The sequence below is a fragment of the Vigna umbellata genome, chromosome 4, assembly GCF_029865625.1.
Source record: "Vigna umbellata cultivar VRB3 chromosome 4, Vumbellata_1.0, whole genome shotgun sequence".
In the NCBI taxonomy this organism is placed as follows: domain Eukaryota; kingdom Viridiplantae; phylum Streptophyta; class Magnoliopsida; order Fabales; family Fabaceae; genus Vigna; species Vigna umbellata.
Genome location: NC_142168.1, coordinates 60,298,223 through 60,325,932, shown reverse-complemented (window position 1 = coordinate 60,325,932; position 27,710 = coordinate 60,298,223). Strand labels below are relative to the sequence as shown.

Here is a 27,710-nt window from a genome sequence, read left to right as displayed (position 1 = left end):
ATGAAACACTCAATATGGTAAGAACAACAAGTATTTAAAAATAGAAAAAAATTATAATTACATCAAGACATGCGTATTTCTTTATTTAGTATCTAACATACCTTTTTGACAAAAACATATCTAATTTGGCTGCATTCCACGAAAGGGAAAAAATTTTCCCACTTTTTTTTTCAATCGACTTAAAAACATAAGTTATTCACTCTTGCCGCCAAGTCACCCTATAACAATTAATTATTTAAAATCAGATTTGGTAATAATTTAGAAGAGGAAATAAAAGAAGAAAAAGAATAAAGTGTTAGAAGAGGGAATGAAATTTAGAAAAAGAAATAAAATATTAAAAATCTTTTATATGAAAATGTTATAGTAATATTTTGTTATCTTTAGAAGTGAAGTCCACTTTCACTTTATTTTAATCTAAGCCCATCGCCGCTGTTGTACTTTCAGTTTCAGTTCTTTCTTTCTTTCTGCTAGGTTAGGTTTTTCTCTTATTCTCTTTTTCTTCCTCTCTGTTTTGTTCGTGACGGATTCGACCAAGCAGAAAGTGTCACTCACTCACTCACCTGGGACCTTCGATTCATTCCAATGGCAACCAAGTTCGGCTTAGCCGGCGGCATTCCCGAACGCAAGGTTCGTCCAATATGGGACGCCATTGATTCCCGCCAGTTCAAGAACGCGCTCAAGCATGTCACCACGCTCCTCGCTAAACACCCTAATTCCCCCTACGCTCTCGTAAGAACCCTAATTCTCACCTTCATTGCATTCATTCTTCGTTCTTTTCCAACTCACGTTGTCTTCGTGCTCCTGCTTTTCCATTCAGGCTCTCAAAGCGCTCGTGATTGAACGGATGGGGAAGCCTGACGAGGCCTTTTCCGTTGCGCTCAATGCTAAGGAGCTTCTCTACGCGAACGATTCTCTGCTGATGGACGATCTCACCCTTAGCACGCTTCAGATTGTGTTTCAGCGACTGGATCACTGTTAGTCTCTTATTTTATTTTTATTTTTTTGCTTATTGCTGTTACCATTATTGTTTTTGTTGCATACAATGTTTTAAGATTGAAAGTAGAGATTGAACTGGCCAGAACTTCGAGATATTTGTCGGTTCAACTTACTTAGTTTGATGCTTTGTAACAACTAAACTTACATTTTCTATTAAATCTTACAATCTACCTACATTTTGTTTTGGTTCTTTCGTTGTGTTTTAATCCTAATGTTCGAATTCGTGGCTCTTTCCATGCCGTTGCTTAGCTTTGTTAAATCCTGAGATGCTTAAAAAGTCAGAGACTAGAATAATAAACACTAGGAATAAAATAAAAATTGTGGTCTCTGAATTAATTATTGATAACAACTATGTAACAACGAGGAATAATGAAAAAAAAACATGACAGGGATTATTGAAAAGAAGGTAAAGGGATGACAATGAAAAAGTGGATTAATTACATGGATCTAGAACATATTTTAGCCTAGCAAATAAACATGGCTATTTATTTAATTGGTTATTTGTGTGTTGGTTAACCAGAGTTTGTGTTTCTGCAGTGGACTTGGCTACTGGGTGTTATGAACATGCCTGTAGTAAATTCCCTGGTAACTTGGAACTAATGATGGGGCTGTTTAACTGCTATGTTCGAGAGTATTCGTTTGTGAAGCAACAACAGGTTTGTGTTTGCATGTATGAATGTATGTTTATGTTATATATATATATATATATATATATATATATATTTATTTAATTTTAAAATTTATGTTTTTCTGTTGTCTAATTGGCAGACAGCTATCAAAATGTATAAGCTTGTTGGAGAAGAAAGGTTTCTTCTTTGGGCAGTTTGTAGCATCCAATTGCAGGTTCTCCCCAGTTCAATTTTTAACTCTAAATTATCTTTTGCAGTGTCTATTAAAAGAGTTTATTTGAATGCACTGTCAATTTGAAAGGGGATAAACATGATCAGAATGTGAAATTTCATGATATGATGGATTGATAAGAAAATAAAGTATATTTCAAATGTCATGATCACTGCTAGTACATTAGTTGTAAGTTGGTATCTTTACAGTTAGTGGTGGCCTATATTTTAGTTTTTTTTTTTTTTTTTTTTTTTTTCATTTCTGTTATTCATTTTAGAATGGCCATAGGTTTAGTTAACTGTTGATTTTTTTCCCTTTTCCTGTTTCTTTTTCATAGTAGTTGTTATTAAGTATGTGCTTAATAAGTCTGTATATTTTTTGGCTTCTTTACTGCTCAGTTTCCAGTACATAATTCTTCAAAGAACATGCAAACTCTAGGGAAGAAAAGTTATGTAGTGCATGAGATTTGTAGTTCGCACCAGACATTTTTACACTATGCAATAAAACAATATAGTTTTAAGATGTTTTACATCAAGCTTGTGTTGATATCAAGGGATGTCTGACACCAGACTGCTGATCTATGTTGCTGCTGATTGCAGTATTTCAACAATTTGATCTGGGTTTCAGGTTCAAGTTTTGGTCTCATTCATGATGAAACTGTATAAGTGTCTTAAACATATGTGAATCACGATTCAGTTATGAACTTAGTCATATTGCATTGCCTGTATTGCAAATAATATCCAACTGAAAGTCTTTGAAGCAATAACCATCAATTTCATTTATTATGTTGCAATAAGATGGTTTTGAGTTGGGAACTTTTGTTGATATCAATATTTGTTTGATAACATAAAGCAAACTTCTAATTGCCCTTGTGCTACTTGTTTATAACTTGGCTTTAAAACATGCCGTACCTTATGCATCTAGGTTCCTTGTGAAATTTTCAAAATCAATAGTTCATTAATGTGACATTCTTTGTATTTTTTGTTCAGATATATTAAATTATTCATAGTGTTGGGCTTGATATTTATTCACTTAGAAAACATTTTATTTACTTATTTTATGGGAACTGGGCTATTCATAGGTACTTTGTGGCAGTGGAGAAGACAAGCTTTTATTTTTAGCTGAAGGCTTACTTAAGAAACATGTAGCTTCACATAGCTTACAAGAGCCCGAAGGTGATTTTCTAATGCTATTGGTTATTTTGATAAAAATAAATTCATCTAGATTGAAGGAGAAGATAACACAAATTTGAAAATAAGATATCCTCCTAAGCAATGAAAATACAAACGTAAGAGATAAAATCATCAAAGAAGCAAAGATAACCAATATGTACACATGTATGAGGAAAACCTTTATAACAAAACCACCAACTTTACGTTAAGTAGAAGCCAAACACCTCATCTTATCCCAAAAGAAGTTGCTCACTTGGGAAGCTTCCAAGAGCTGAGAATTACATTCCAACCAAATGCTCTAATCTATGAAGATCGAACATGCCTCTTAAATGGTGTGTCCTTGTGTTCAACATGGTCGAACATTGACTCGCATTTGACCCTGTACGACATGTATCGGTGAAGTGTTCAATTTGAATAATGTTTTGTTGGGTCTATGACATAGTTTTAACATGGTTTCAACACAATGTTAACAAGGATAGATACAATGATTTTCCAAAATATTAGAAACTTGTTGAGTAAGTTTCTATATGATTATAGAAGTGAGAAGAAAATTTTATATAATAAGAAATATTTAGATTATATATGTATTATTAGGAATGTATTTATGTATTCTCGTATCATATCTTCATATAATGTGGAATTTTTTGAAGTTCTTAATTTGTGTTTAAATGAATCTTAGCTAAAGTATCTTTTTCAATGATGATGATGATCAAGAGGGGAATGGAATGTCTTAAATGAATAAGACTCTTTTCACTTTTTGAATTTTAGATAAATGGATTAGATTCATTTATGTATTAGTTGACAATATGTTTAGATTGTTATATGTGGCTAACCTTTTTATAGATGGTTTTGAATATATAAATCTTGATCGTGCCATACATTTTGGAGATTATGCATATCATAGTATCTGTGTCCATTGTCCATATTAGTATGCGTGCTACATAGGCTCTGACTTGTAAGCATTAGCATATACTGCACCAGTGTTATCGAATTTTGGCCATGGTGGAAACTGTTAGAGGTTTCCCAACCTGTTGCCACAACAAGGCAGTGGTGAATCAGGTTTTCCGTGGTGGTCCATGGCGGCTGGTGGTGGCGGAACGGTCATGTGGGAAAAAGCAGGCTGGAAGAAGAACTTAACAAAAGAGAAGAGAAGAAATGGGTAGTTGAGGCTTGGAGAAAAAGAACAGCAGATGCAAGAGACATGGCAGTGGCGGCAAGGGAGAAAGAAGTGATAACCAGCAGCAAAAAGCCTAATTGCATCCATAGTTTTATGAATTTTGTAAAATAAGGTAAGAATTTGGGCCAAGCCCACTAAAAAAATTATTTAATCTAACCTAATGTACAAAACTCCTTTTACCGTCCGTTACTGCATTCACCAGCAGCTGCAGTAAAATTTTATTTAACCTAAAACAATCCCTCCTCTCCCTTTTGCCTTTGCCCACCTACAACCACTACTTCTGTTACTGACTGTCGCTGACTTCCGACAGCCGCTGTGCGCCGCCAAGTCTTTTTCTTTTTCAATTTTGTTATTCTTTTTTCTACTTCTGTACTTTCACTATAATTATTTTGCAAAAAATATACCTATTTTCCAGCAACAATAATGGCCAATGATCGGGATAATTCAAGAGCATCTCACAAAAGTGACCTGGGTTGGAAACATTTTTACCCGATGGATGAATCAAATTTAAATACTACTGTTTGTAATTATTGTGGGAAAGTTATGAAAGGAGGAGTTATTAGAGCAAAAGAACATCTAATGGCAATGAAGGGTATTGTTGCTGCTTGCTCCAAGATTCAAAAAAATGCGAGAGAAGAACTTTGGAAATTATATAGAGAAAAAAAGGCTGTTCCTCCGTCACTCCTGGATATAATGCAGTCAATGATAATCATGAGAGTGAAGATGAAGTTGAAATTTCCACTGTTAGTAATGATAAAGGGAGAAATAGGAGTGGAAGAAAAGGACCAATGGATATGTTCTGTAGAAATCCAACTGCTTCATCAATATATGGCCCACAGCCAATGATAATCGTGAGAGTGAAGATGAAGTTGAAATTTCCACTGCCAGTAATGATAAAGGGAGAAATAGCAGTGGAAGAAATGGACCAATGGATATGTTCAGTAGAAATCCAACTGCTGCAATGGAGAAGAGAAAAAATGGAAAAACTAAGGCAAGCATCAAAGAGGCATGTGACAAAATTTAAAGGCCTGAGTTCATCAATATATTTCTTGGTTTTGGTGCCAAGTAGGCTTGTCATTCAACCTTGTGAGGTTGAAAAGTTTTCAAGATATGATTGATGCCATAGGTGCTTATATGGACCTAATTTACCTGCTCCTACTTATCATGAAATCAGAGTTCCACTTCTCAACAAGGAAGTTGACTACACTGAGAAGTTGTTGCAGGATCATAAATTGCAGTGGAGCAAACATGGTTGTTCTATTATGTCAGATGCGTGGACTGACTGAAAGCAACGATGCTTGATTAACTTTTTGGTGAGCTCCCCTACAGGGACAATGTTTGTCAAGTCCATTGATGGTTCTAAATTTGTGAGACAGGAGGAAAACTATTTGAGATGCTTGATTCCCTTGTGGAGGAAATTGGAGAAGAAAATGTTAAGTTATAACAGATAATGGGAGCAATTATGTGTTTGGCTGGTAAGTTGTTGGAAGAGAAAATGCCCCATCTCTATTGGACTCCCTGTACTGCCCATTGTATAGATTTGATGCTTGAAGACATTGGAAACTTCCTTTGATAAAGAAGACAATTCAAAGAGGAATTAGTCTTGTTGGCTTTATCTATAGCCATTCTAGTATTTTGAGTTTGTTGAGACAATTTACAAATAAGAGGGAATTAGTAAGACATGTTATAACAATGCATGCTACCTCTTATTTATCATTACAAAGGTTGCACCAAGAGAAGGGAAATTTGAGAAAGATGTTCACATATGATGAATGGAGCAATAACAAGCTACTTAAGCTAAGGGGAGGGAGGCACAAACATTATTCTTATGCCTTCATTTTGGAATCATGTATTTGATCTCAAAGTCATGACTCCTCTTGTTCATGTGCTTCATCTAGTGAATGGGGAAAGAAAAGCAGCTATAGGCTATATATATGAGGCAATAGAGAAAGCCAAGGAAACAATAATGAAGTCATTCAACAACAATGCAAGTAAATACAATGATGTAGATCGCTGATAATAGATGAACTTGTCAACTTCATCGCCCCTTGCATACAGCTGGTCACTTTTTGAACCCAAAGTTCTATTATTCCAACCTAGACATGGAATATGATTTGGAGGTTACAAATGGATTGTGTGCTTGCATGAGGAGGTTGGTGCCAAGTAAAGATGTGCAGCAAAATTTTTTAGTTGAGTTGCCTCTTTATAAGAGTGTAAGTGGACTCTTTGGTGATGATTTTGCCAAACAATCAAGGAAGACCACAACTCCATGTGAGACACTTAAACGCTTTCTAAACTGCACAAAGATATAATGGTTACATTCTAAGTTACTTTTTTTGCTTTTGTAGCTCAATGGTGGAAGAATTATGGGCATGCAACTCCCAACTTACAAAAGCTAGCAATTAAGATTTTAAGTTTGACATGTAGTTCATCGGGATGTGAACGCAATTAGCGTGTTTTTGAGCAAGTAATAAGACATGACTGGTTTCATTATTATCTTCTTTAAAGAGTGAGGAAAGAAATTGATTCACATTTTACTTATTCATAATGCAGATTCATTCAAAGAAAAGGAATAGGTTGGACCACAAAAAGTTGCACGATTTGGTTTATATAATAGAGAACTTGCTCAAAGATACGTTATTAGGGATGAAGTAGACGCTATTGTATTGAATGAATGTAATGAATGGTTAGTGGGAGAAGTTGATGATAATAATGATAATAAAGTGTGTGGAAATGAGTTGGTTTTTTATGATGATCCCACTCCTAATTGGGCAGTTGTTTATGAAGCTTCAGGTATTGGAGAACTAGTAGTTTATACAAGGAGACAAGCAACCATTAAGTGGTGGTATTGTTATTGGATCTTCCCATGCTTCTAAGAAAGGTCCAGGTGCAATTCCAACTCGAACACCAATTGGGAAGGGTTAAATAGAAGACTCAAATTGGGGTTTAGAATGAATTGCATGATAGCACTGATTCTGAGTTTGAAAGATTACTTAACTTTGAGAAGAGTCTCTCAGAAGGTGAAGAGGAGGGATATGCCCGATGGATAATATTGAAGACTTTTGGAGAATTAAGAGAAAGAAACTCTCTTTTTCATATTATTATCTTCACACTAAACACATACTTATACAATAATGAAAAACAGTAATCAACAATAAACAGTAAACAGTAGGCTCCTACAGAGCCTATATCTAAAAACATATTACATTTCAACACTCCCCCTCAAGCTGGAGCATATAAGTCATATGCCCCAAGCTTGGAACATATGAATTGAATTCTAGGCCCCCTTAGAGATTTGGTCAACATGTCTCCGAGTTGTTCATTAGAATTGACAAATTCAGTAACCAGTTCCTTTGACAACAACTTCTCTCTAATAAAATGACAGTCAATTTCTATGTGTTTCGTCCTCTCATGAAACACAGGATTGGAGGAAATGTGTAGAGCTGCTTGATTGTCACAGTACAGTTTCATTTGCTCATTTTCACAAAACTTCAATTCTTGAAGAAGTTGTTTAATCCACACAAGTTCACATGTAGTCAGAGCCATAGATCGGTATTCAGCTTCAGCACTAGATCGAGCAACAACGTTTTGTTTCTTACTTTTCCAAGATACAAGGTTCCCACCAAGTAAAACACAATATCCTGTAGTAGATCTTCGATCAATTGGACTACCAGCCCAATCTGCATCGCAATATCCTTCGATCCGAGTGTTTCCCTTGTTCTCATACAATAGTCCCTGTCCTGGACTTCCTTTTATGTATCTGAGAATGCGAAGTACTGCATTCCAATGATCAACATGTGGATTTTGCATAAATTGACTCACAACTCCAACTGGATAAGAAAGATCAGGTCTTGTTATGGTAAGATAAATGAGTTTTCCAACTAGTCTTCTATATCTCTCTGGGTCTGAGAAAGGTTCACCCTGATCTGTCATTAACTTTTGATTTGGGTCCATGGGATTGTCAATGGGCTTGCAATTTGTCAGACCTGTTTCCTCTAAAATGTCAAGAGCATATTTCCTTTGTGAAATGATGACACCTTCTTTTGACTGTGCCACTTCAATACCAAGAAAATATTTTAGACGACCCAGATCTTTAGTTTGAAAGTGATTGAACAGATGATTCTTTAACTGATTAATTCTAGTGATGTCATTCCCTGTAATAACAATATCATCAACATACACCATGAGATAAACACATTTGTCAGGAGAATAGTGACCATAAAACACTGAATGATCCGCCTCACAACGTTTCAGTCCAAATTTTTGCACCACCTGACTAAATTTACCAAACCAAGCTCGAGGTGATTGCTTTAAGCCATAAAGGGAACGACGCAACTTACAAACTAATCCAGACTCCCCCTGAGCAACAAATCCAGGAGGTTGCTCCATGTATATCTCCTCTTCCAGATCACCATGAAGGAAGGCATTTTTAATGTCTAACTGATAAAGAGGCCAATGACGAATGACAGCCATAGCAAGAAAAATACGAACGGTACTGGTTTTAGCCACAGGAGAAAAAGTATCACAATAGTCTTGGCCATAAACTTGAGTATAGCCCTTAGCTACCAGTCGAGCTTTAAGGCGATCAATTTTACCAATAGGACCAACTTTAACAGTATAAATCCATCTACAACCAACAGGCTTCTTATCAGGAGGAAGAGGGACAAGATTCCAAGTGCCATTGTGTTCAAGTGCCTTCATCTCATCAACCATGGCTTGTCGCCATCCAGAATGAACAAGTGCCTCATGAATATTATTAGGAACCTTAGTCGATGATAATGAGGAAACAAAGGAGAAATATGTAGGAGACAAGTTATGATAACTCACAAAATTATAAATAGGATATGGATTGCGAGTAGAACGAATACCTTTACGAAGGGCAATGGGCCAGTTATCATCTGAATCAGTAGAAGGTGAGGATGATGAAGGATCCATGGTCTGAGGATCTGATGCAGAAGGATCTGAGTCTCGAGGATGGGTTCGACGTTGATATGTGATAAGAGGTGGAGGAACAATGTTATTTGGATTTTGATTTTGAGGTACAGAATCAGGAATAATTAGAGGATCACATGTTGGTAAAGGAAACATTTGTTGAACAGAGGAACGATCCTCCATGGAGGAAGAAAAAAAAGGTGTATCCTCAAAGAATGTGACATCAGCTGACATATAATATCTCTTTGTGGAGGGAGAATAACATCTATACCCTTTCTGAAGACGAGAGTATCCTAAGAAAACACATTTGATAGCTTTTGCTGAGAGCTTATCAAGACCTGGAGAAACATTATGAACAAAACACATACACCCAAATACACGTGGGGAAACATGGTATAAATTGTCGTTGGGAAAAATGACAGAGTGAGGAATTTTATTATTAAGAGAGGAAGAAGGCATCCTATTGATAAGAAAACAGGCAGTGAGGACTGCATCGCCCCAATGATGTACAGGAACATTAGTATTCAACATTAAGGAACGTGCAGTTTCAATGAGATGTCTATTCTTTCTTTCTGCAATGCCATTTTGTTGTGGAGTGTGAGGACAGGTTGACTGGTGTAAAATTCCTTGGGAAGATAAGAATGAAGAAAATGCTAGAGAGAAGTATTCCTTAGCATTATCACTTCGAAGAATTTTAATTGTCTTCCCAAATTGGTTCTTAATTTCAATAAAAAAGGACTTGAATATGGACAAAAGTTCAGATCTCTCTTTCATTAAATAAACCCAAGTACATCGAGAGAATTCATCAATAAAGGTTACAAAATAATTAAAACCAAATGAAGTAACACGACTTGGTCCCCAAATATCTGAATGAATTATTGAAAAAGGAAAATCACACTGTGTCTCAGATCTTTTAGGATAGGAAGATCTAACATGTTTTCCTAATTGACAAGATTCACAATCTAAGACTTGGATGTTTTTGAGACTTGGAACCATCATCTTCAACTTGAACAAACTTGGATGGCCTAGACGATCATGCAGAAGTTTGGGGGATGAAGTGGTAAAGCAGGAAACTGAGGAATGAGGTTTTAAAAAATAAAGTCCTTGAGACTCATGTCCTTCTCCAATCAGACGACCTGTCCCATGTTCCTGTATAACAAAAGAATTGGCCGTAAAGGTTATGGAACAATTTAAGGTACGAGTCAACTGACTCAAAGAGATTAAATTGTATGGACAATTGGGAACATATAACACAGAATTTAAACTTAGTGAAGGAGATAAGGAAACTGTTCCAATTCCCTGAGATTTCACTTTTGATCCATTGGCAACGGTAATGAGATGAGGAATTCTTGGAGAAGACAATGAAGAAAATGAAGAAATGTTACCAGAGATATGGTCTGAGGCACCTGAGTCCAGAATCCATGGATTATGACCTTCCACAGATTGAGATAAGCTGGCTGTAGGCACACTAGTCATGACAGAGGATTGGCCAGGATTAGACGGTTTTCCAGACTTGTAACGTAAAAATTCTTCATATTCTTCATTTGAAATTCTGGATTCTAGATCACCAGATTTAGACACATGAGCAACTTTGTCTGGATATCCATGTAGAACATAACATTTGTCTCGAGTATGGCCTAGTTTCTTACAGTATGTGCATTGAGGAGGAGGACGTATGCTACGACCACCACGTCCTCGGTTGCTTCTGCCTCCTCCTCTTCCTTGTGGCACTCTTCTTCCTTGTGGCATTATCATAGCTGATGTTCCAATAACATCGATTGAATTCTCATCTTTCACCAATGGAGGTACTCGAAGAAGTCGAGTAACCAAACCATCCATTGAAGGGATTTGATCACCAGCTAAAACTTGATCACGTACATGATCATAATCGGAGTGTAAGCTTCTCAGAATTAGGACCATGTAAAACTTGTCAAGCTTTTTATTGATCCCTTCTAATGAATCAGCTACAAAGAAGTTCTTTAATTCTTCTACAGCAGCCCGAGCCTTTGCTATATGAGAAACCATGTCATGGTTGACTTGTTTTAGAGAAGCTACTCTTTGGGTTGCATCAAAAAGACGTTGTACATCATTAGCAAAAATATCTTCTGCCCTTTTCCAGAATGATGAACATGTTTTATAGGGTCTCAAGATATCTAAAACCTCTTGCTCCACTGACTGCCATAAAATTGCGCATAACTGAAAATCCAATTTTTGCCATTGAGATTTTTCTTCATCTGGAACCATAGAGATATCTTGTTCTAGATGATCATGGTGTCCTTGACCAAGAAACCATAATTCCACAGCAGAAGACCAAGATAAATAATTTTTCCAGTTGAGTTTTGCAGATGTGATGATAGGAGTTGCAGATAGAGAGGAATTAATTGCAGTAGATGCCATTACAGATCGGAAAATGAACCAGACTTGGAGAGATATTCAACTATTGGGAGAGAGAAAACCCTAGGTATCAATTACACCCACTGAAACAGGGAAGTAAGGTCAGATATAGGCTCAGGAGAGTGAGGCGAGCGGAACCCTAGATGCGCGGTGAAATTCCGACCAGCGTAGGGCGGCGCGTGAACAGTACGCGCGCGAGATCTGGCGGGCTGCGGCGGCGCGTGACGGCGCGTGAGGGCGATGCAGGGACGGCGACCACAAGGGTTGGGTCGCGCTCACGGAGGCGCACAAAACCCCTAAATTTTCCTGAGAAAATGGGGTACCGGCGGCGGCGGTGGCGGCGGCGGCGGCGGCGGCGGCAGCGGCGGCGGCGGCGGCGGCGGCGGCGGCGGCAGCGACTGGTGGTTGATGGCGTCTACAGAATAGAGCCCCGGTGCTTGGCTCTGATACCATTTTGGAGAATTAAGAGAAAGAAACTCTCTTACTTTCATATTATTATCTTCACACTAAACACATACTTATACAATAATGAAAAACAGTAATCAACAATAAACAGTAAACAGTAGGCTCCTACAGAGCCTATATCTAAAAACATATTACATTTCAACAAAGACTATGTTGGGATTGAAGAAGAATATGATGATTAGAAACTTAATATATTTATTTTATGGTTTGTTGTTATTTTATGTTTTGAACTTCAAATTTGTGGTGTTTTGATACGATGTTATTATTATTTGAATTTTTAGACATAATATAATTACTTTTGCATTAGAATTATATGTGGTGGTATTGTATTTCTTTTGACTGCTATGTTTCTGCCATAACCCGTTATGGTTTCCATTATAATTTTATAAAGGATATCTGGGTTGCTGATATTTTCCAGTTATCTGATATCGATAAGACTGTACTGCACATTGCTAGAACTGTTGACCTTTTTCACTTTCACCAAAACCAGCAAACTGCTCTTCAAATACTGGTAGAAGGTCCTTTGACACATCTGATATTTTCCAAAGGTGCTAAACAAAGATCATAAAATCCAGCTACAGATCAGTGTCAAATTTCATGTGGAACTGACCCTTAGCTTGTAACACTCCTTGCAACTCGATGAAATAGCATTGTGATACAGGGACTTGTGTACTAACAGAGTATACTTTTATATGTAGATTGTTTAGTGATTAATTAGTCAGAGTTAGCCAACTGTCATATAACAGTTGGATGCAGTTAATTGGGTTATCAATTTGTCATTCTTTTTTACAGCTGGAGTTAGTTGGGCTTAGGTCTATCTTGTAGCCCAAGTTATTCTGTTGGAGTTAGATAGCCAACTGTGATTCTGTTATGACTGTTGGAGTCAGTTGGGTTCGCCAGTTTTCTTTCTATTATGGCAGCTGGAGTTAGTTGGTCTTAGATCTAGCATGTAGCTCAAGCTATTCCTATGTATATATAACTGTGTTGTTAGCTCTTGTGTAATTAATTCAATTTTATATTTAATAAGACTTCATTTTCCTTTTTCTCTCATTTCTGAATTCTTTATGGTATTAGTAATTCTATTATGGAGAACTTTTCAAATAAAGTGTGGCCTTAGGGGAGAGGAGCTTTAGACTTTGAAATAGGTTTATCAATATGGAGCTTTAGGCTTCCCACTTTCTGGATGAATGATTTTCATTATGAAACCATAGAAGGGGGTCAAGAGACCAAATTCTTTTTATCTGGACCAGAAGATAATATAACAAAGTCAAGAAGGCTCAAAATGGACTCCAACTCGAAGGATTCCTTATCATTTAAGTAACAATAGGTGAAAATTCCAAGAAATAGTAGAATCTTTAATTGAACACTAATTAGTGTTTAAGCAGAAAGATGAAAAAGACACGAAAAACCCTTTCTAGAAGAGGAATGTCCTGTGCTCATTCCTTCTTATCTATTATGATCAACCATTAATCTTTCTCGTGTAATTGAGTATACCATGTGTGCTTGTTTTAAATCTTTGAAATTGGTTGCAGCTCTTACAATCTACATTTCTATATTGGAACGACAAGCTAAGTTTGGGGATGCCTTAGAAATTCTGTCTGGGAAATTGGGATCACTTTTGATGATTGAAGTTGATAAGCTACGGATGCAGGTAATCTCAATAGTTCTCTTCGAACTTTCTAATTTGTGTTTAGGTTTTATGTTCTGACTTTCATACATTGTTTGTTGAGTATAAATGACCATCTAGTTAAATTAAGGGTACATTGGTATGTGTATGTTGCTCATTGGAAAGTCATAATCATGCAAATTAGTATGTTCCATAATATTCCGTTCTGTATGGTATTATCATGATTTAATATTTGGAAATTGACCTTCAAGGCAAATTCTTCTTCAAATGTCTATTCAGAAATGAAAATCTGCACGGAAGTGGATTTTTAGATTCAAGCTATAATTTATTATTGAAAGTGCGTTTTTTTCAAGGATTGTAGGAAAAAATATTGGCTTTTAATTATGAAACACATCAGACGTATATAAGGAGTCAGAGATTTGCGAAATGTACTAAACTGAAAAATGTTGTTAGGCCTTAGAGGAAGTTTTGAACTTCCAATGTTTAACCTTAGAGGAACCTTTGAACTTCTAATGCACATAATAACATTGAAGTATGCTGCACTGGAAAAAACACCATAAGACTAAGTCTTTTGTACCCTTTTAGCTGTATTGAAGGATAAACCATTAGGAAAATTTAATTTGCTTTGTGCTAGGTTTGTTTTGATGGCTTTATGTGGCGTTCTTCACATATTTTCTTTCAATATTTTCCCTGTTTGAAATGCAGATTAATGAAAATCTTTTTTCTGATTTCAATTTTACTTTTCAGTATTGTTCTATCTTACCCTCCTTTATGTTTTCTTTCCTTCCAATTCCAATATTGTTATTCTTTTATGGAATAGAAAAAAATCAGCAGAAATCAGAAGATTTTTCTTTTCTTATTTGACTTCTCTTATCAACCTCTATACTTTGACTTTAAGTTGACAGGGGAGACTTCTGGCTCGGGCAGGGGACTACACTGCAGCGGCTGATATCTTTAACAAAATTCTGGAGTTATGGTATGCCTGGGTTTTGCCCCTATTGTTTATACATAAAAAATAAAAAATTAAAATTGTTCACTGGTGGTAGATGTTAATGGATAAAAGTGTTATTGGTTTTATCAACAGTATCATTAACACAATGTGTGTAAAGTCTGCTAAAAGTTGAATATGGAATAACCTACTATTATATCTATTCTAGCATCTTCTTTTCCCTTTTGGTAATTCTGTACTTTTACATAGTTCAATGTTCATGTTAGCCAGGTCTTTAGAGGTAAACTTATGGACTAGTAGTAGGAAGGTGGGTTCTGAATTGTTTAATAACCTGTGGCATGTAGGCTACAGAAGTCTCAAAGCTTGACTGTCCACGAGATGAACTCTTATTCTGTCATTGGCTGTGAAGCAAACTTGATTTTCATGATATTAATTTTCAATTGTAACACAGAAATTGTAAACTGTACTATTGACTTTCAACTGTTCTTTGTTCTTGTTTCTTATCGAAATTTGTGTTGTTGAGCATACTTAAGATTAAAAAGAGAGAAAAAATATATTTTGGAGGGTTTGAAAGACTCCTCTTATGATCTTCTATTTATAATGATAGAATTATGATACAACGGGAAGATGAAAGATCACTAGACTGCCCTAGACTCCTAGGCATAGAACTAGGTACAGCTGGAAGAGGTTTTCGACACAATATCCCCTACTTTAGACTTAATAATTACTCTAACATACATAGATTTAATAATTATTCTAACAAGAATGAAATTTTATGTTGTACTCTAAGATATGGCTGACTTGTCAATGTAGTTGTGAAGTGATTTTAAAATGTTTGTCCTGAGTTAAACTCATTCATGGTTTTCTTTATGCACGTCTCTTATTTTTGTTCCCAATTTTTTTCTTCCATTGATATTGTTTCATCGTTTGGCAGCCCTGATGACTGGGAGGGTTTCCTTCAGTACCTAGGCTGTTTGTTAGAAGATGATAGTATTTGGTGTGATGAGGCTGTTAATGATCCGGTTCATCCCCCAAAGTTTGTCAACTGCAAAGTCTCACACTTGACGGAAGAACAGGTGAATGTTTAGTCTATGGTCGCCATTATTTGTCATTTATTTATGCATAGAGTGACCATTGATTATTTTCACAGAATTTGATTCCTGAATAATTGCAAACTACTATATGAATGCAGTTTGACCGTCAAATATCAATCGCTTCCACATGTGTACAAAAGTTGCTAGCAGATACTGTTAATAACTTGATAAGGTGTCCATACCTGGCAACTATAGAAATTGAGCGAAGAAAGCATTTGTATGGGAAAAGAAATGCTGACGATGTAATGGATGGCATTGTGCAATACTTTTGCAGGTACGTTATGGTGCAGAAGTAATCATTCCTGTGATTTCTTTATTTCCTTTTGAATATCTTGCATGTGAAGTGCTTTACGGGAATGACATTTGACATTGACTAATGCTACTGGGGAAAATCCAATGGATTTTAAAGTCTAGGTTTGTGGGTTCAGATCTATTTATTCGAGGGCTTAGTTTTTTTAATAATTGTAAAGTGTGAAAAAATCCATTTTGATTTCTTTATGTCTGCATTTCTTTTGTTCTATTCGAATATTTCAATTCTGTGCCATTTGCCTACTTTTGTGGAGGTTTTTAACATGATTTTCTGTTTTAGGATTAACTAGCTGTATTAGTTATTCTTCTTTAGTAATGTTGTCCCTTGTACTTTTAAAGTAATGCTTGTAAAAGTGAAGCTTTTACAATTTTTTTTGCTTAAGAACTCTGCTTAATTTTTCACAGGTTTGGTCACTTGGGCTGCTTTACGTCCGATGTTGAAATGTTTGTTCAAGTGCTCACTGCTGATCAGAGGACAGAACTTTTGGAGAAGTTAATGAAAGTTCAGGACACTTTATCAGCTCCACCAACCAAGGCTCTTGGGCTGTCTATAAGCTTTTTCAAAATTAAACAATTATTGCTTGGGGACATCTCCACACCTTGTGCAAGGGGTGGGTGTTGTATTGTTGCATACTAACTTGTCTGGATTAATTCTTTAAATCTTCTCATTGTTATTCCAATGCTCTGCCCTTTAAGATATATAAACCATGTCTGCATTATCACCTTACAAATTAAGCTTTTAGGGCTTGTTCTTTTGAGTGGATTTGAGGGGATTTGAAGATAAATTTTTTTGTCGTTTATTTGAGTGAATTTGGAGGTAAATGAGAGTGAATTTGGAAATAAAATTTGTGAGAATTAGTATAGAATTGTATTGACGTGACAAATTAAAAAAATTTATTTTCAAATTCACTCTCATTTGCCTCCAAATTCACTCAAATAAATGACAAAAAAATTTATTTTCAAATCCTCTCAAATCCCCTCAAATCCACTCAAAAGAACAAGGCCTTGGAGTTAGTCTTTCAGTGTTAGATCCTCTATAATCAAATGTAAGTAATTGAATCCTTTTGTTCATCGTGCTTTAATGAGTGAGCATGTATTTGATCCTCTAGCCCTAAGGATTATTTTAATGAACAGGAGAAATTATTGTTTGATACACCTAATATTCTGTCTATAAAATTTTTTAGTACATCCTAAAGATATACAAAAAAAAAAACAAATTTATTATCAGTAGTATTATAAACTGTCAAACTTCCTTTTTGTGTTCCATGTGTCACAATATGCTTGACTCTCCTTTTTATTTTTCTTTTGCATTTTAGAAGTGCAGGCCTCCTTGTTTGCTTCTCCTACCAATGCAGAGGATAGGGTCATTGTCTAGATTGTTTAATTCACTTCTAAGCTTGTTCATATCTTTTTGATTGAAATCATACTATCTGTTGAAGTTGATATCTATGTTTTCCATTCTTTTCTCCCACCTTCATAATGGCGCTCCTTCCTGATTATTTTATTCCAATATAATTTTCTTTCTTTTTGGATCTATCAGTGGAAACCTGTCTTGCAGTTCAGTCTGTGCTTCATATTTTAATTGTTAATGTAATGAATACAAACTATTCTAAACTTGTCTCAGATCTTGAGGCCTCTTGTGTTCAAATGTTTGAGATGTATTGCACAAACCTTCCACTTTCAAAAGATTTGGATCCACAGGAGGGCACATATGGTGAGGAGCTGCTTTCAATTATATGTAGCATTTTGGTCCAGGTATGTTGTATTAAATTTATATTTTGTAATGCACACTGAAAAAAAAAAGAAAAGTGAAGGTATTCTATTCTTATTATAGTTTTGATTCTTTTGGTTGACTCATGAATCTATATATTTTCCTACTTATTTTGGGTGGGGTGGGCAGTGCCAGGTCGGTAAGGAAACAAAAAAGATTTAATGTTAGGTTTCAAGGCTGTTGCTGTCAATGTAGAATGAGTAGAAATATTGACTAACTATTTCTTATTTTATGTATCAAACTCTTATAACAAAAGTCATTTGTCAATTTTGTCTGTTTTCTTTCCTTTTAAATTGATATTTTACCTCTGCTCTTGTCAGTTGTATCTTACTGTTTTTCTTCACTGATTTCTTGTTTTAAAAGAACCCAATTATGGCTTTAGTACGAGGGACTGACATGGGCCTACATGCTTAGTTTAACATTGAACTTGGTTTTAACTTATTAAGAGTTTCCCATATTGTATTCATTCCAAACCTGAGTCTTTTATTCATTCTATAGATTTTTTTTCATAAAAATAACTTAACCAAGTGTAGTAAGAGAATTTAAAACTACACTTTCTCAATTTAAATTCTTCAGTTTGCTTTTGAATTGTAGGATTCTAATGTGCAATATATGTGACATTGGTACTCATTTCATGGTTTATAAGTATGCATCATCTGATTTTTAACATTTCAAATATCTATACAATCATCTGACCACTGTTCACCTCTTCTTCTTGTTTGTATAGTTATTCTGGCGTACTAAAGACGTTGGTTATTTGGTTGAGGCAATTATGGTTTTGGAGTTCGGCTTGGCAATACGGAGGTTGGGATGACTGTTTTGCCTTATATATATATATTGGAATCTCCCATGAAAAATGTATTAACTTGAGAAAGCATTTCAATGTGTCTTGGGATATATTTGGCAAGTTCATTTTTGTGCCTTTATGTTAGTATATACTAGTTTGTGACACATGCTCAATACTGTAATAATACCATTGTGCATTTTTTTGAATTACTACATTTAGGAAAGCGAAATTGCAACTATATGATGTGTGAAAAAAAAAAAACTGTTATTGGGCTTCAGCTCATCATTTACAATTTAATATCAACATTTTTAGGATTTGTCTTGATTTTCAAGTTAGTATTACATGTTTTTTGCTGTCTTTTAAATTAGTTGACCGAATTAGATCTTTCCATATATATTATTTCTTGTATTTGAAGAGTTGAGTTTATCACTACAAGGTTACCTATAGGTACATGTTAGCTTTTGACTTATGAACCAATGGATGTTGCTATTTGTAATGGTACAGTGTATCGTTGACTTTCTCAGTTTCTTACTCCTTGTCTTGAATCAGATATGTGTCACAATACAAGATCTTGCTGTTGCATTTGTATAGCCACTGTGGTGCTCTTTCAGTGGCACATGAATGGTATGGTAATTCAATTTTATAATTTTACATTATTTCATAGAATGTCTGTCATGCTGATTGGTTTATGTACATGTATTTCTACTCCTATGACTAATTTCTTGCCACTATCTTATGTAAAGCATATTTTTCTTCTCTTCAGGTACAAGTCGCTGGATGTCAAAAATATCTTGATGGAAAGTATATTGCACCACATATTGCCTCAGATGTTGGTATCTCCTCTTTGGACCGAATTAAACAATCTGCTAAAAGATTACTTGAAGTTTATGGATGACCACTTCAGAGAATCTGCAGATTTAACGTTTCTTGCATATCGACATAGAAATTACTCAAAAGTATGTATACCAGATGCTTATAATTTCTAGAGACTTTCCATTGAGTTGCAGATGCTTATAATTTCTAGAGACTTTCCATTGAGTTGAATTACGTGGAGCATATATGAATGCATAAAGCTGCAATTGCAAGTTGGTTTTCTTTTTTGGAACCCTTTATGCATAAAGTGGTTTGATTATCTATGCTAAGTTACAGTATTCAAATATGAGAAGATCATCAATCTTCCTCTAGTGCCCCTCCCAAAAGTAAAAATTAATATGAAGCACAAAAGGGTTTTATCAACGTGGTTCTGCTCATGTTATTGTAAAAAAAGATGTACTCATTGCATGATAATTTTCTGTTCATGTCAGTTCTGATGTAATGTTAAAAGAACAATGTCATGGAGTTGATTTAATTGATGATGCAATGTGATATTCCAGGTAATTGAATTTGTCCAGTTTAAAGATAGGTTGCAACACTCTAGTCAGTATTTAGTGGCCCGAGTTGAAACATCCATTTTACAACTAAAGCAGAATGCCAATAACATTGAAGAAGAAGAGGTGATTCATGCTTGAATGTAGTCTATTTTATCACCTTTCTTGATAAACTTGAGTGGTAGGGTTAACCAGTTTAGATTTTTCTCAGGGTGTTCTTCAAGGTATGAAATGCGGTGTTCACTTCCTTGAGCTGTCTAAGGAGGTAGGGTCAAAGTCTTTGACCTTCAATGAGGACTTGCAGTCACGGCCCTGGTGGACACCATCTTCAGAGCAAAATTACCTTTTAGGTTAGCTTTTCAATCATATTTCTAGCTTAGGTTGTTGTATTCTTGCAACTTTTGGCACCAATATATTAAGCAAATATCGATCTGTGAAGTATGTGCTAAGTTATCTTATGTCAATTTGATGTCTTGGCTTCAATAAAAGGTAATGAAAGCTTATGCAGTACTTGTTACCTGTGTATGTTGTTGTTTCATTACAAGTAGTTTAACTTGATATTAAGTTGTTTCTTAACTTGGTTTCCTTGAGTAGATAGTTGTTAAGGGTTGGTGAGTATACAAGAGAAAGAGATATAGGAGGGAAAAAGAAGGGAGCCGAACGGTAGAGGACGTGGGCCAAAGGGTGGAGCACGATGGTCGAACGGTTAATAACAGGAAGCGAGCGGACGAGTTGATAGAAGGTGGAGAGGGACCTAGCCGAGCGGTAGAAGGAAGAGAGAAAGAGGACCGAACGGTTGGGAGCAGTGGGAAGCATCCTAACTGACACAACAATTAGGATGGGCGGGACATTTATTAGAATTTATGGTCGTATCTCAGGATATAATTACATATAGGCTAAATAAGGATAAAGATATTCTTACCAGATAATCATAATAAATAGACGTAATTATGATTATTCTTTACCTTTTCGGGAGGGAGTGATTAGGAATAAGATAGGGGAAACCTAGGGGGAAGGGTATGCTTTTGATAATTAGCTTTTGTAAGAGAGGTTATGCTCTCAGGTAACTGACGGAGATCCTGCTCCCAGTTATTGGTTGTTATCTTTGACTCAGTATTTCTATTCAATAACAGTGGTATATTCAGTAAATTTCCATTGTTCCTTATCATTGAGAGTGTGTGAGTGAGCCTGCAGGTTACGTCCCATACACGGGTACGTAACAATAGTCAATTTAGAGTGATTGGACAGACTTAAAGAATAGGGTTGCTTGTATGGAGGAATATGTGGGCTTGTAAATCTAAATAAAATGGAAAATTATGTGATTGGGCAATTCTTATAGCTAGTAGGGCTCAAACGTATGTGTATGTGTGTTTTTGTGGCGTATAACTGACTAAATGCAGTTCCAAATGTCATGGTTTGAGCTTCAGGTTGTAATCTGGTATTGTTTTTGTATTGTATATAAGTTTGTTGATCGCTGTAATATGCATAATGGATAGCCTTGTGTTTCAGGGCCATTTGAAGGGATTTCTTATTATCCGAAAGAAATATTGGTAGGTCAATCCTGTCCTTCATGTTTTGTGGTTGGTTTATGTTCTTTTCAGTAAAAAACTGAACTATCTATATGGGTCTTTTTTTCTCACACCCCCGCCTTTTATTGCATGGTTTGTCAATTGATGTAGACCAAAGATAGGGAAGCAATTTTAAAGAGAGTCGTTGAAAAGAAATCCCTACTTCCTCGGATGATCTATCTTTCGATTCAAAGTGCTTCAGTATCAGTCAAGGAGCATGCGGAGGTCAATGGTTCGGTTACCCCAGACATTACATCGGAGCTAAAATTGTTGCTGGAGTGCTATGCAGAATTTTTGGGCTTTTCTCTGACTGAAGCAATAGAAGTGGTCATGGGTTTCCATAATGAAGAAAGTTCTTTTGTGGTATGTTTGTTCAGTTTTTATGCTGCTGTTAAACTATTTTTTAATACAAAAGCTACATGATTATTTTTCCTCTCAGGAGCTGAACTGACGTAACTGTGCCATGATATAAACATATTTTATATTTGTATTAATAATATAGAAAATGATGCCTGGTGTTACAGAAAAATGAGCTGTGTGAGGTATTATCTTTCGGAGTTGTGAAACTGTTTAGGCTGTGTTCAAGTTATTTATTCTGCTTGAAATATCTTATCTTAAATGGGTGCTTCTTGGAACTTAATCCATCTCTTCAAAAAATGTTGGCAGGTTTCTGACTCCAACTTGATTGACTGGTTGAATTTCACTGTATTTTTAAATGCTTGGAGCTTGAGTTCCAATGAATTTGTTAATCCAGAAGGAAATGGATGTAGGCCTCGAATTTGGAATATCTTAGATTCTTTGCTGGAAAAGTATACTCTAGAGAAGATTAGGTCCATAGAGCCTCAGCTCTGCTCTCCTTGGAGTGGCATTGAACTTCTGATACAGTTAGTTACAGAACCTTTGGCGTGGCATGGACTTGTTATCCAATCTTGTCTGAGATCCTGTTTTCCATCTGGTAAAAAGAAAAAGAAAAGTGGATCAGCTTATCATCAGTCTAGCTCGAATATGGCTCATGCTATAACAGATTCTGTGGTGCATTTATCTCATGTGTTAGAGGATGTTATGAAATGGATTACTGAATGGATGAGAAAACCTGAAGATGAGAATATGGAGAACATTTTTTTCCTTCTTAACAAAGACGGGAATAATGATGGACCAGGGAAGGTCTTTCGCATGCTAGAAAAATTTATTTCCTCTGTGAACGACGCTGAATTTGGTGATCATATTTCCCCACCTCTCAAGTCTTGGAGTCCTGCTGATGTGGCCAGGAAAATGATTTCTGGGAAGCTTAGAGTACTCATGGAATTTGGAGACATATGTGACTCAAAATGGAAGTTATTACATTCTTTGAAACAGCAGATAGCTCAACTATGAAGAATCCTCCATATTATTTCTGCATGACAAACCGCTTATCAATTTGAAAATACATATATGAATGCCAGGGTTTGAGAAAATGTGTTTCTTTCCTGCTGTTATTTTCATTGCCTTCATCTACAGAATGCCATATTGGAAAAGCCTCTATGGAACAGTTATCATGGTTTGTGGCTAGCTCATTGTTCGCTTTTGTTTTTATGGTCCTTTTCTTGTAAAATTTTCTGGAGTGTACATTAAAATCACACCCACCCACCCCCTTTTGAGCTGTCGCCGGATTTTCGTAAGTGTAGTCTGAGCAGAAATTTTGGCAGTGTATTGATTCGAATTTTATTAATGAAAGTAAAATTATAAAATATTCTGATGATGATATATGCATCATTATTGCAAAATCCCATATTTGGTTAGTAACGGTGCAATTTTCATTCTCGAGAGTGAAATGTTCTCGTATATTGGCATTTTTATTAGTATTTCGCTTTATCTTTTATTGCGTTTATATTCCACTCTAAATTTAGTTAATTTTAATTTTTGCATTTATTCTATAACTTACCATGAATTTGGACTTTAAATATTTTTAAGTATGAGGACAAAGCTTGACAGAATCTGTATTTATATTTTTTCTTAATCTTAGAAATTTCGTTTTTATTTAACATAATCAATGAAATGGATTTCACATTTTTAAGAGTTGAGAAATGGTTCTTTATTGAAGTATACAGATTATTAAAGTAGGTTTGACTTTTTTAAATAGCATGTGATTAGAAGTTAAATCTCAACTGGTAGTATAAGACTTGTTAGTAGTTCTCTTGAAAAATCTCATATTTTAAATTTTTTCTTAAATGTGTAACAATAATGATATTTTGTTATTATTAGGAAAAAGGAAATATGTTGTTAGATGCATAAAATTCTCGTATAATAAATAAAATATTTAGTCAATATTTAGGAAAAACGAAACATGTCCGTAAATATATAATGTTGGCTTTTAGCTCTTAAAAAAAATTTTGCTTTTGTTTTTCATTTATGACAATGTAAAAAGGTCCCATTTGACGTGGTTTTGTAAGTGGGGGACTAAAAGGAGTTAGTTAATTAGGAGATTAAAAGATGAAAACATGAGCAATCACTTGGAAAAATGTCTTTTTAACAATTTTTTTTTATAACTTTTATATAAAATCTACATAATGATATGTGATTAATTCATTTTAAATATTTCTTTAAAAATAAATTTAAATAAATCAATAAAATAATAACATGTAACTTATTATTAAAAAAATGTTATAAAAATTTATTAACATATCATAATCTATTCACAAATTTCTAATTGAAAGAAACTATTCATAAAATGTTGCGACGGATCTATGACGTGAGCAATGACTTCCACGGAATTTTGTGTATCTACCATTTGCAATTGCATTTAATCAAATGATTTTAGTTAGGTAAATCACAAGGTTCACAATTTTAACTCAAGTGGGCTCATTTAACAAAAATTCAAGCAGAGGGGGAAAATAAATTTCTCTTTGGAAACTGTGTAGAGAGACTTGGCAAATACATAGGTATTAAGATCTGTGCATCGTACGCACGAATGAAATAAATACTAAAAATTCTTCTTCTACGGTGACCACTTCTGCTTTTTGTTTTTAAATTTCAAATGCTCAGAATATAATTCGGATGCTTTCGTAAGAGCTCCGATATTTGAACTTTTTTAAACGGTCTATTACAGTTCAAACTGAAAATGGTAATGTCACTAAATGGCTTTTATGATGCAAGTTTGATTTGGGGATGGTGCTTAGTTTCAAAGCTTTTGTTGGTTTGTACGTCTTACAAGTAAAAGTCACACACAGATTTGAAGGCTTTTTATTGGTCATCTGATATTATATTCAACCAACAACATTGAAACTTCATTTCCCAAGAATTTGAAAAAAAAACACTCTTGATGGCCACAGGACAACCTATGCTTTTGAACGAACCAAGCATCCAACCTATCCAATTATGATTGCTCCAAACAAAGCAACTTCGGTCATTACTTTCTTTTAAGGAATGGGTGCTAATAACTGAAACGTTAAAAGTTAAAAATAAAAAAAAATAGAAATTTTATAATATAATTTACTTTGAAGTTTCTATATTTAATTATATAATTTACTTTGGAGTTTTTATATATATTTTTTCTCAACTAACCGACACACGCACGGATTGTTTATTTTTATTTGTTAATAATCGTTTATAAAAATAATAAAGTAGGAAAATTATTATATACTAAGATATTATAAAAAATAGGTTACATTGTTATAATTGTAATTATTAAAATAGTTATATTATATGTTTGTTCGACTAAGTTCTTTTAGTTAGTTTTTTGGTCGAGCTAGCTAGGCTGAGCTCTCTTCAGACACACCTCTTCTAGGCTAAGCTCCTTCAAACCAAACTTCCCGAGGCTAAGCTCACCAATATCAAATTCCTTCAAGCTTTGTTGTCTAGGTCAAGCTCCTCTAGTCTCAAGGTCAAGATATCTAAGCATATCTTTTTTAGGCTGACATCTTTTAGGTCGAGCTTTATAAGCCGAGCTCTCCATCAAGGATAAACTCTCCATCAAGGCCAAGTTATCCTTCATGATCGAGCTCTCCCTCCAAGTCCAGCTCTCCCTCAAGGCTAAGCTCTCCCTTAAGCCAAGGTCCTCCAGGTCAAGCTTTATAGGTCGAGCTCCCTTAGCTTGAGCTCTTCTAGGCCAAGCTCCTCTAGGCCAAGCTCCTCTAGGCCGAGCTCCTCCAAGCAGAGTTATCCAAGGTCGAGCTCCAACAGACTGAGCTGTCCAAGCCAAGCTTCGCCAACTCAACTCTCCAAGGTCGAGCTCCTTTAACCAAGCTCTCTAAGCTCCTTTAGTCGAGCTTCTCCAAGGTTGAGCTCTTTAAGGTCGAGCTCCTTGAAAGATGAGGTCTTTCAACTGATCTCTTAGGGTTGAGCTCCTTCAGCCTCTAAGGTCGTGTTCCTTCAGCCGAGCTCTTCAAAGTCGTGCTCCTATAGCCAAGCTCTCCGAACTCCTTCAACCGAGCTCCTTCCTACAAGGTTGAGCTCTCCATGACTTCTGTAATATCCCGTTTTAGGATGTCACAATTAAAGTATAAAACACTCTATAACACCTACATGACCCATCGTCAAAACACTCAGCATCACCCCAAGCGACCCATCCATATTGTCTGACAACTGAGTTACACCCCTAAACGAGCTATTGTTTAATAACTCAGCTACACCCACAGACAACCTGTCCTCTAACAATTCAGTTACACCCAAAAAAGATCCATCGTCTAACAACTTAGTTACACCTCTAGATGACCCATCATCTAACAACTCAATTACAACCTGAGACTATTCGTCGTCTAACTGTTGACAAAAGAAAAGTTTTGATGATGATGATGTTTAGAGAAGTTTTGAAGACTTACATCATGGATCAATTCAAGATAGACATTTAAAATCAAATAATCTTGTTGTTGAAGTCTTGTACCCCCTAGACGTGTTTAGGCCCCTAGACGATCAAGAGTCTAGAATTCAAGTGTCTAACTACTCAAGTGTCTATGCACTTAAGCGTCTAACACCCGTGACGCATCTAAGACCTCAGATGGTCTAACACCCTAGATGGTCTATCATCCCATACAGTCTAACACTCAAGACCATCTCACACCCTAGAGAGTCTAACACTCTAGACGCATCTAACACCTTAAATGGTCTAACACCCCAGTCTGTTTAACATTCTAGATCGTCTAACACCTTAAATCGTTTAACACCCTAGATGCGTCTAACACGTAAACGGTCTAACACCTCGGACGCATCTAACATCCTAGACGGTCTAACACCCCAAACGTGTCTAACACCCCAAATAGTCTAACACTTAGACGGTCTAGCACTTAGACGGTCTAACACCCTAGATAGTTTAACACCTTAGACCATCTAACCCCCTAGATAGTCTAACTCCTCAGACCATCTAACACCCTAGAAGGTCTAACACCCTAAATGGTCTAGCACCTGGAACAGTTTAACACCCAAGACCGTCTAACACCCTAGCGATCTAACGCCCCAGGCTGTCTAACACCCAAGACCTTCTAACACTCAAATGGTCTAACACCCTAGACGGTTTAACACCTCAAACCATCTAACCCCTAGATAGTCTATCACTTCAGACCATCTAACACCTAGACGGTCTAACACCCCAAATGGTCTAGCACCCCAAACAGTTTAACACCCAAGACCGTCTAACACTTAGACACGTCTAACACCCGTGACGATCTAATGTCCCAGGCTTTCTAACACCCAAGACCGTCTAACACTTAGACGGTCTAACACCCTAGACAGTTTAACACCTCAGACCATCTAACACCCTAGACAATCTATCACCTCAAACCATCTAACACCCCAGACGGTCTAACACCCCAAATGGTCTAGCACCCCAAACGGTTTAACACTCAAGACCGTCTAACACTTAGACACGTCTAACACCCCTAACGATCGAACGCCCGAGGCTGTCTAACACCCAAGTGTTGGGTTATTGGGCTCCCTTCCTATGTGGAGAATAGACCCAAATAATGTGAACATTTATGTCTCACTAGGTCAAATAGAGATGAGTCAGATTAGTAGGGCACATTAGAGTCATTTGAAGAGAGGCAAAAGCCAAGTAAGAGAAAAAGAAAGAGAGAAAGTCATTCCCGCATAACCCTAAACCTGCACTGGTGTTTTTGTCGTTGTGAAGTCGTTCACTGTTGGATCGAGCTGATTTTTGGACAGCAGGTTCCAGACATATGGTTCTTCATCTTGACCGTTCGGATCGTCAATCGGAGGTCTAGATTGGGAGAAATCGGTCCCGCACCAGCAGCCCTGTTTTGGAGATTTTTCATCTTCTTTGTTCTCATTTGTA

At 36.0% G+C, this 27,710-nt stretch overlaps 1 protein-coding gene and 1 pseudogene across 1 annotated transcript; both read left to right on the top strand.

The window, feature by feature from the left end:
* Positions 1–411: 411 nt before the first annotated feature.
* LOC148200764 (N-terminal acetyltransferase B complex auxiliary subunit NAA25-like) lies at positions 412–23,191 on the top strand. Its single transcript, XM_088113994.1, has 19 exons — positions 412–729; positions 818–974; positions 1,534–1,652; positions 1,765–1,839; positions 2,918–3,011; positions 13,509–13,627; positions 14,509–14,579; positions 15,487–15,628; positions 15,745–15,920; positions 16,361–16,566; positions 17,580–17,710; positions 18,454–18,530; positions 19,063–19,137; positions 19,277–19,469; positions 19,887–20,006; positions 20,092–20,230; positions 21,390–21,430; positions 21,560–21,811; positions 22,115–23,191. Exons 1-19 carry the CDS (start codon positions 583–585, stop codon positions 22,820–22,822), a joined length of 3,042 nt encoding a protein of 1,013 aa, XP_087970120.1. The 5' UTR covers positions 412–582; the 3' UTR covers positions 22,823–23,191.
* LOC148200765 (uncharacterized) lies at positions 5,296–7,192 on the top strand (annotated as a pseudogene).
* Positions 23,192–27,710: the final 4,519 nt, after the last annotated feature.

What these genes read in the sequence shown, in the direction of transcription:
- LOC148200764 (XM_088113994.1), top strand. Translation starts at nt 583, where the DNA reads ATGGCAACCAAGTTCGGCTTAGCCGGCGGCATTCCCGAACGCAAGGTT. An exon ending in TAGCTTACAAGAGCCCGAAG is followed by an intron (nt 3,012 to 13,508) that starts GTGATTTTCTAA and finishes AATTGGTTGCAG; the next exon opens with CTCTTACAATCTACATTTCT. An exon ending in TATGTAGCATTTTGGTCCAG is followed by an intron (nt 17,711 to 18,453) that starts GTATGTTGTATT and finishes TTGTTTGTATAG; the next exon opens with TTATTCTGGCGTACTAAAGA.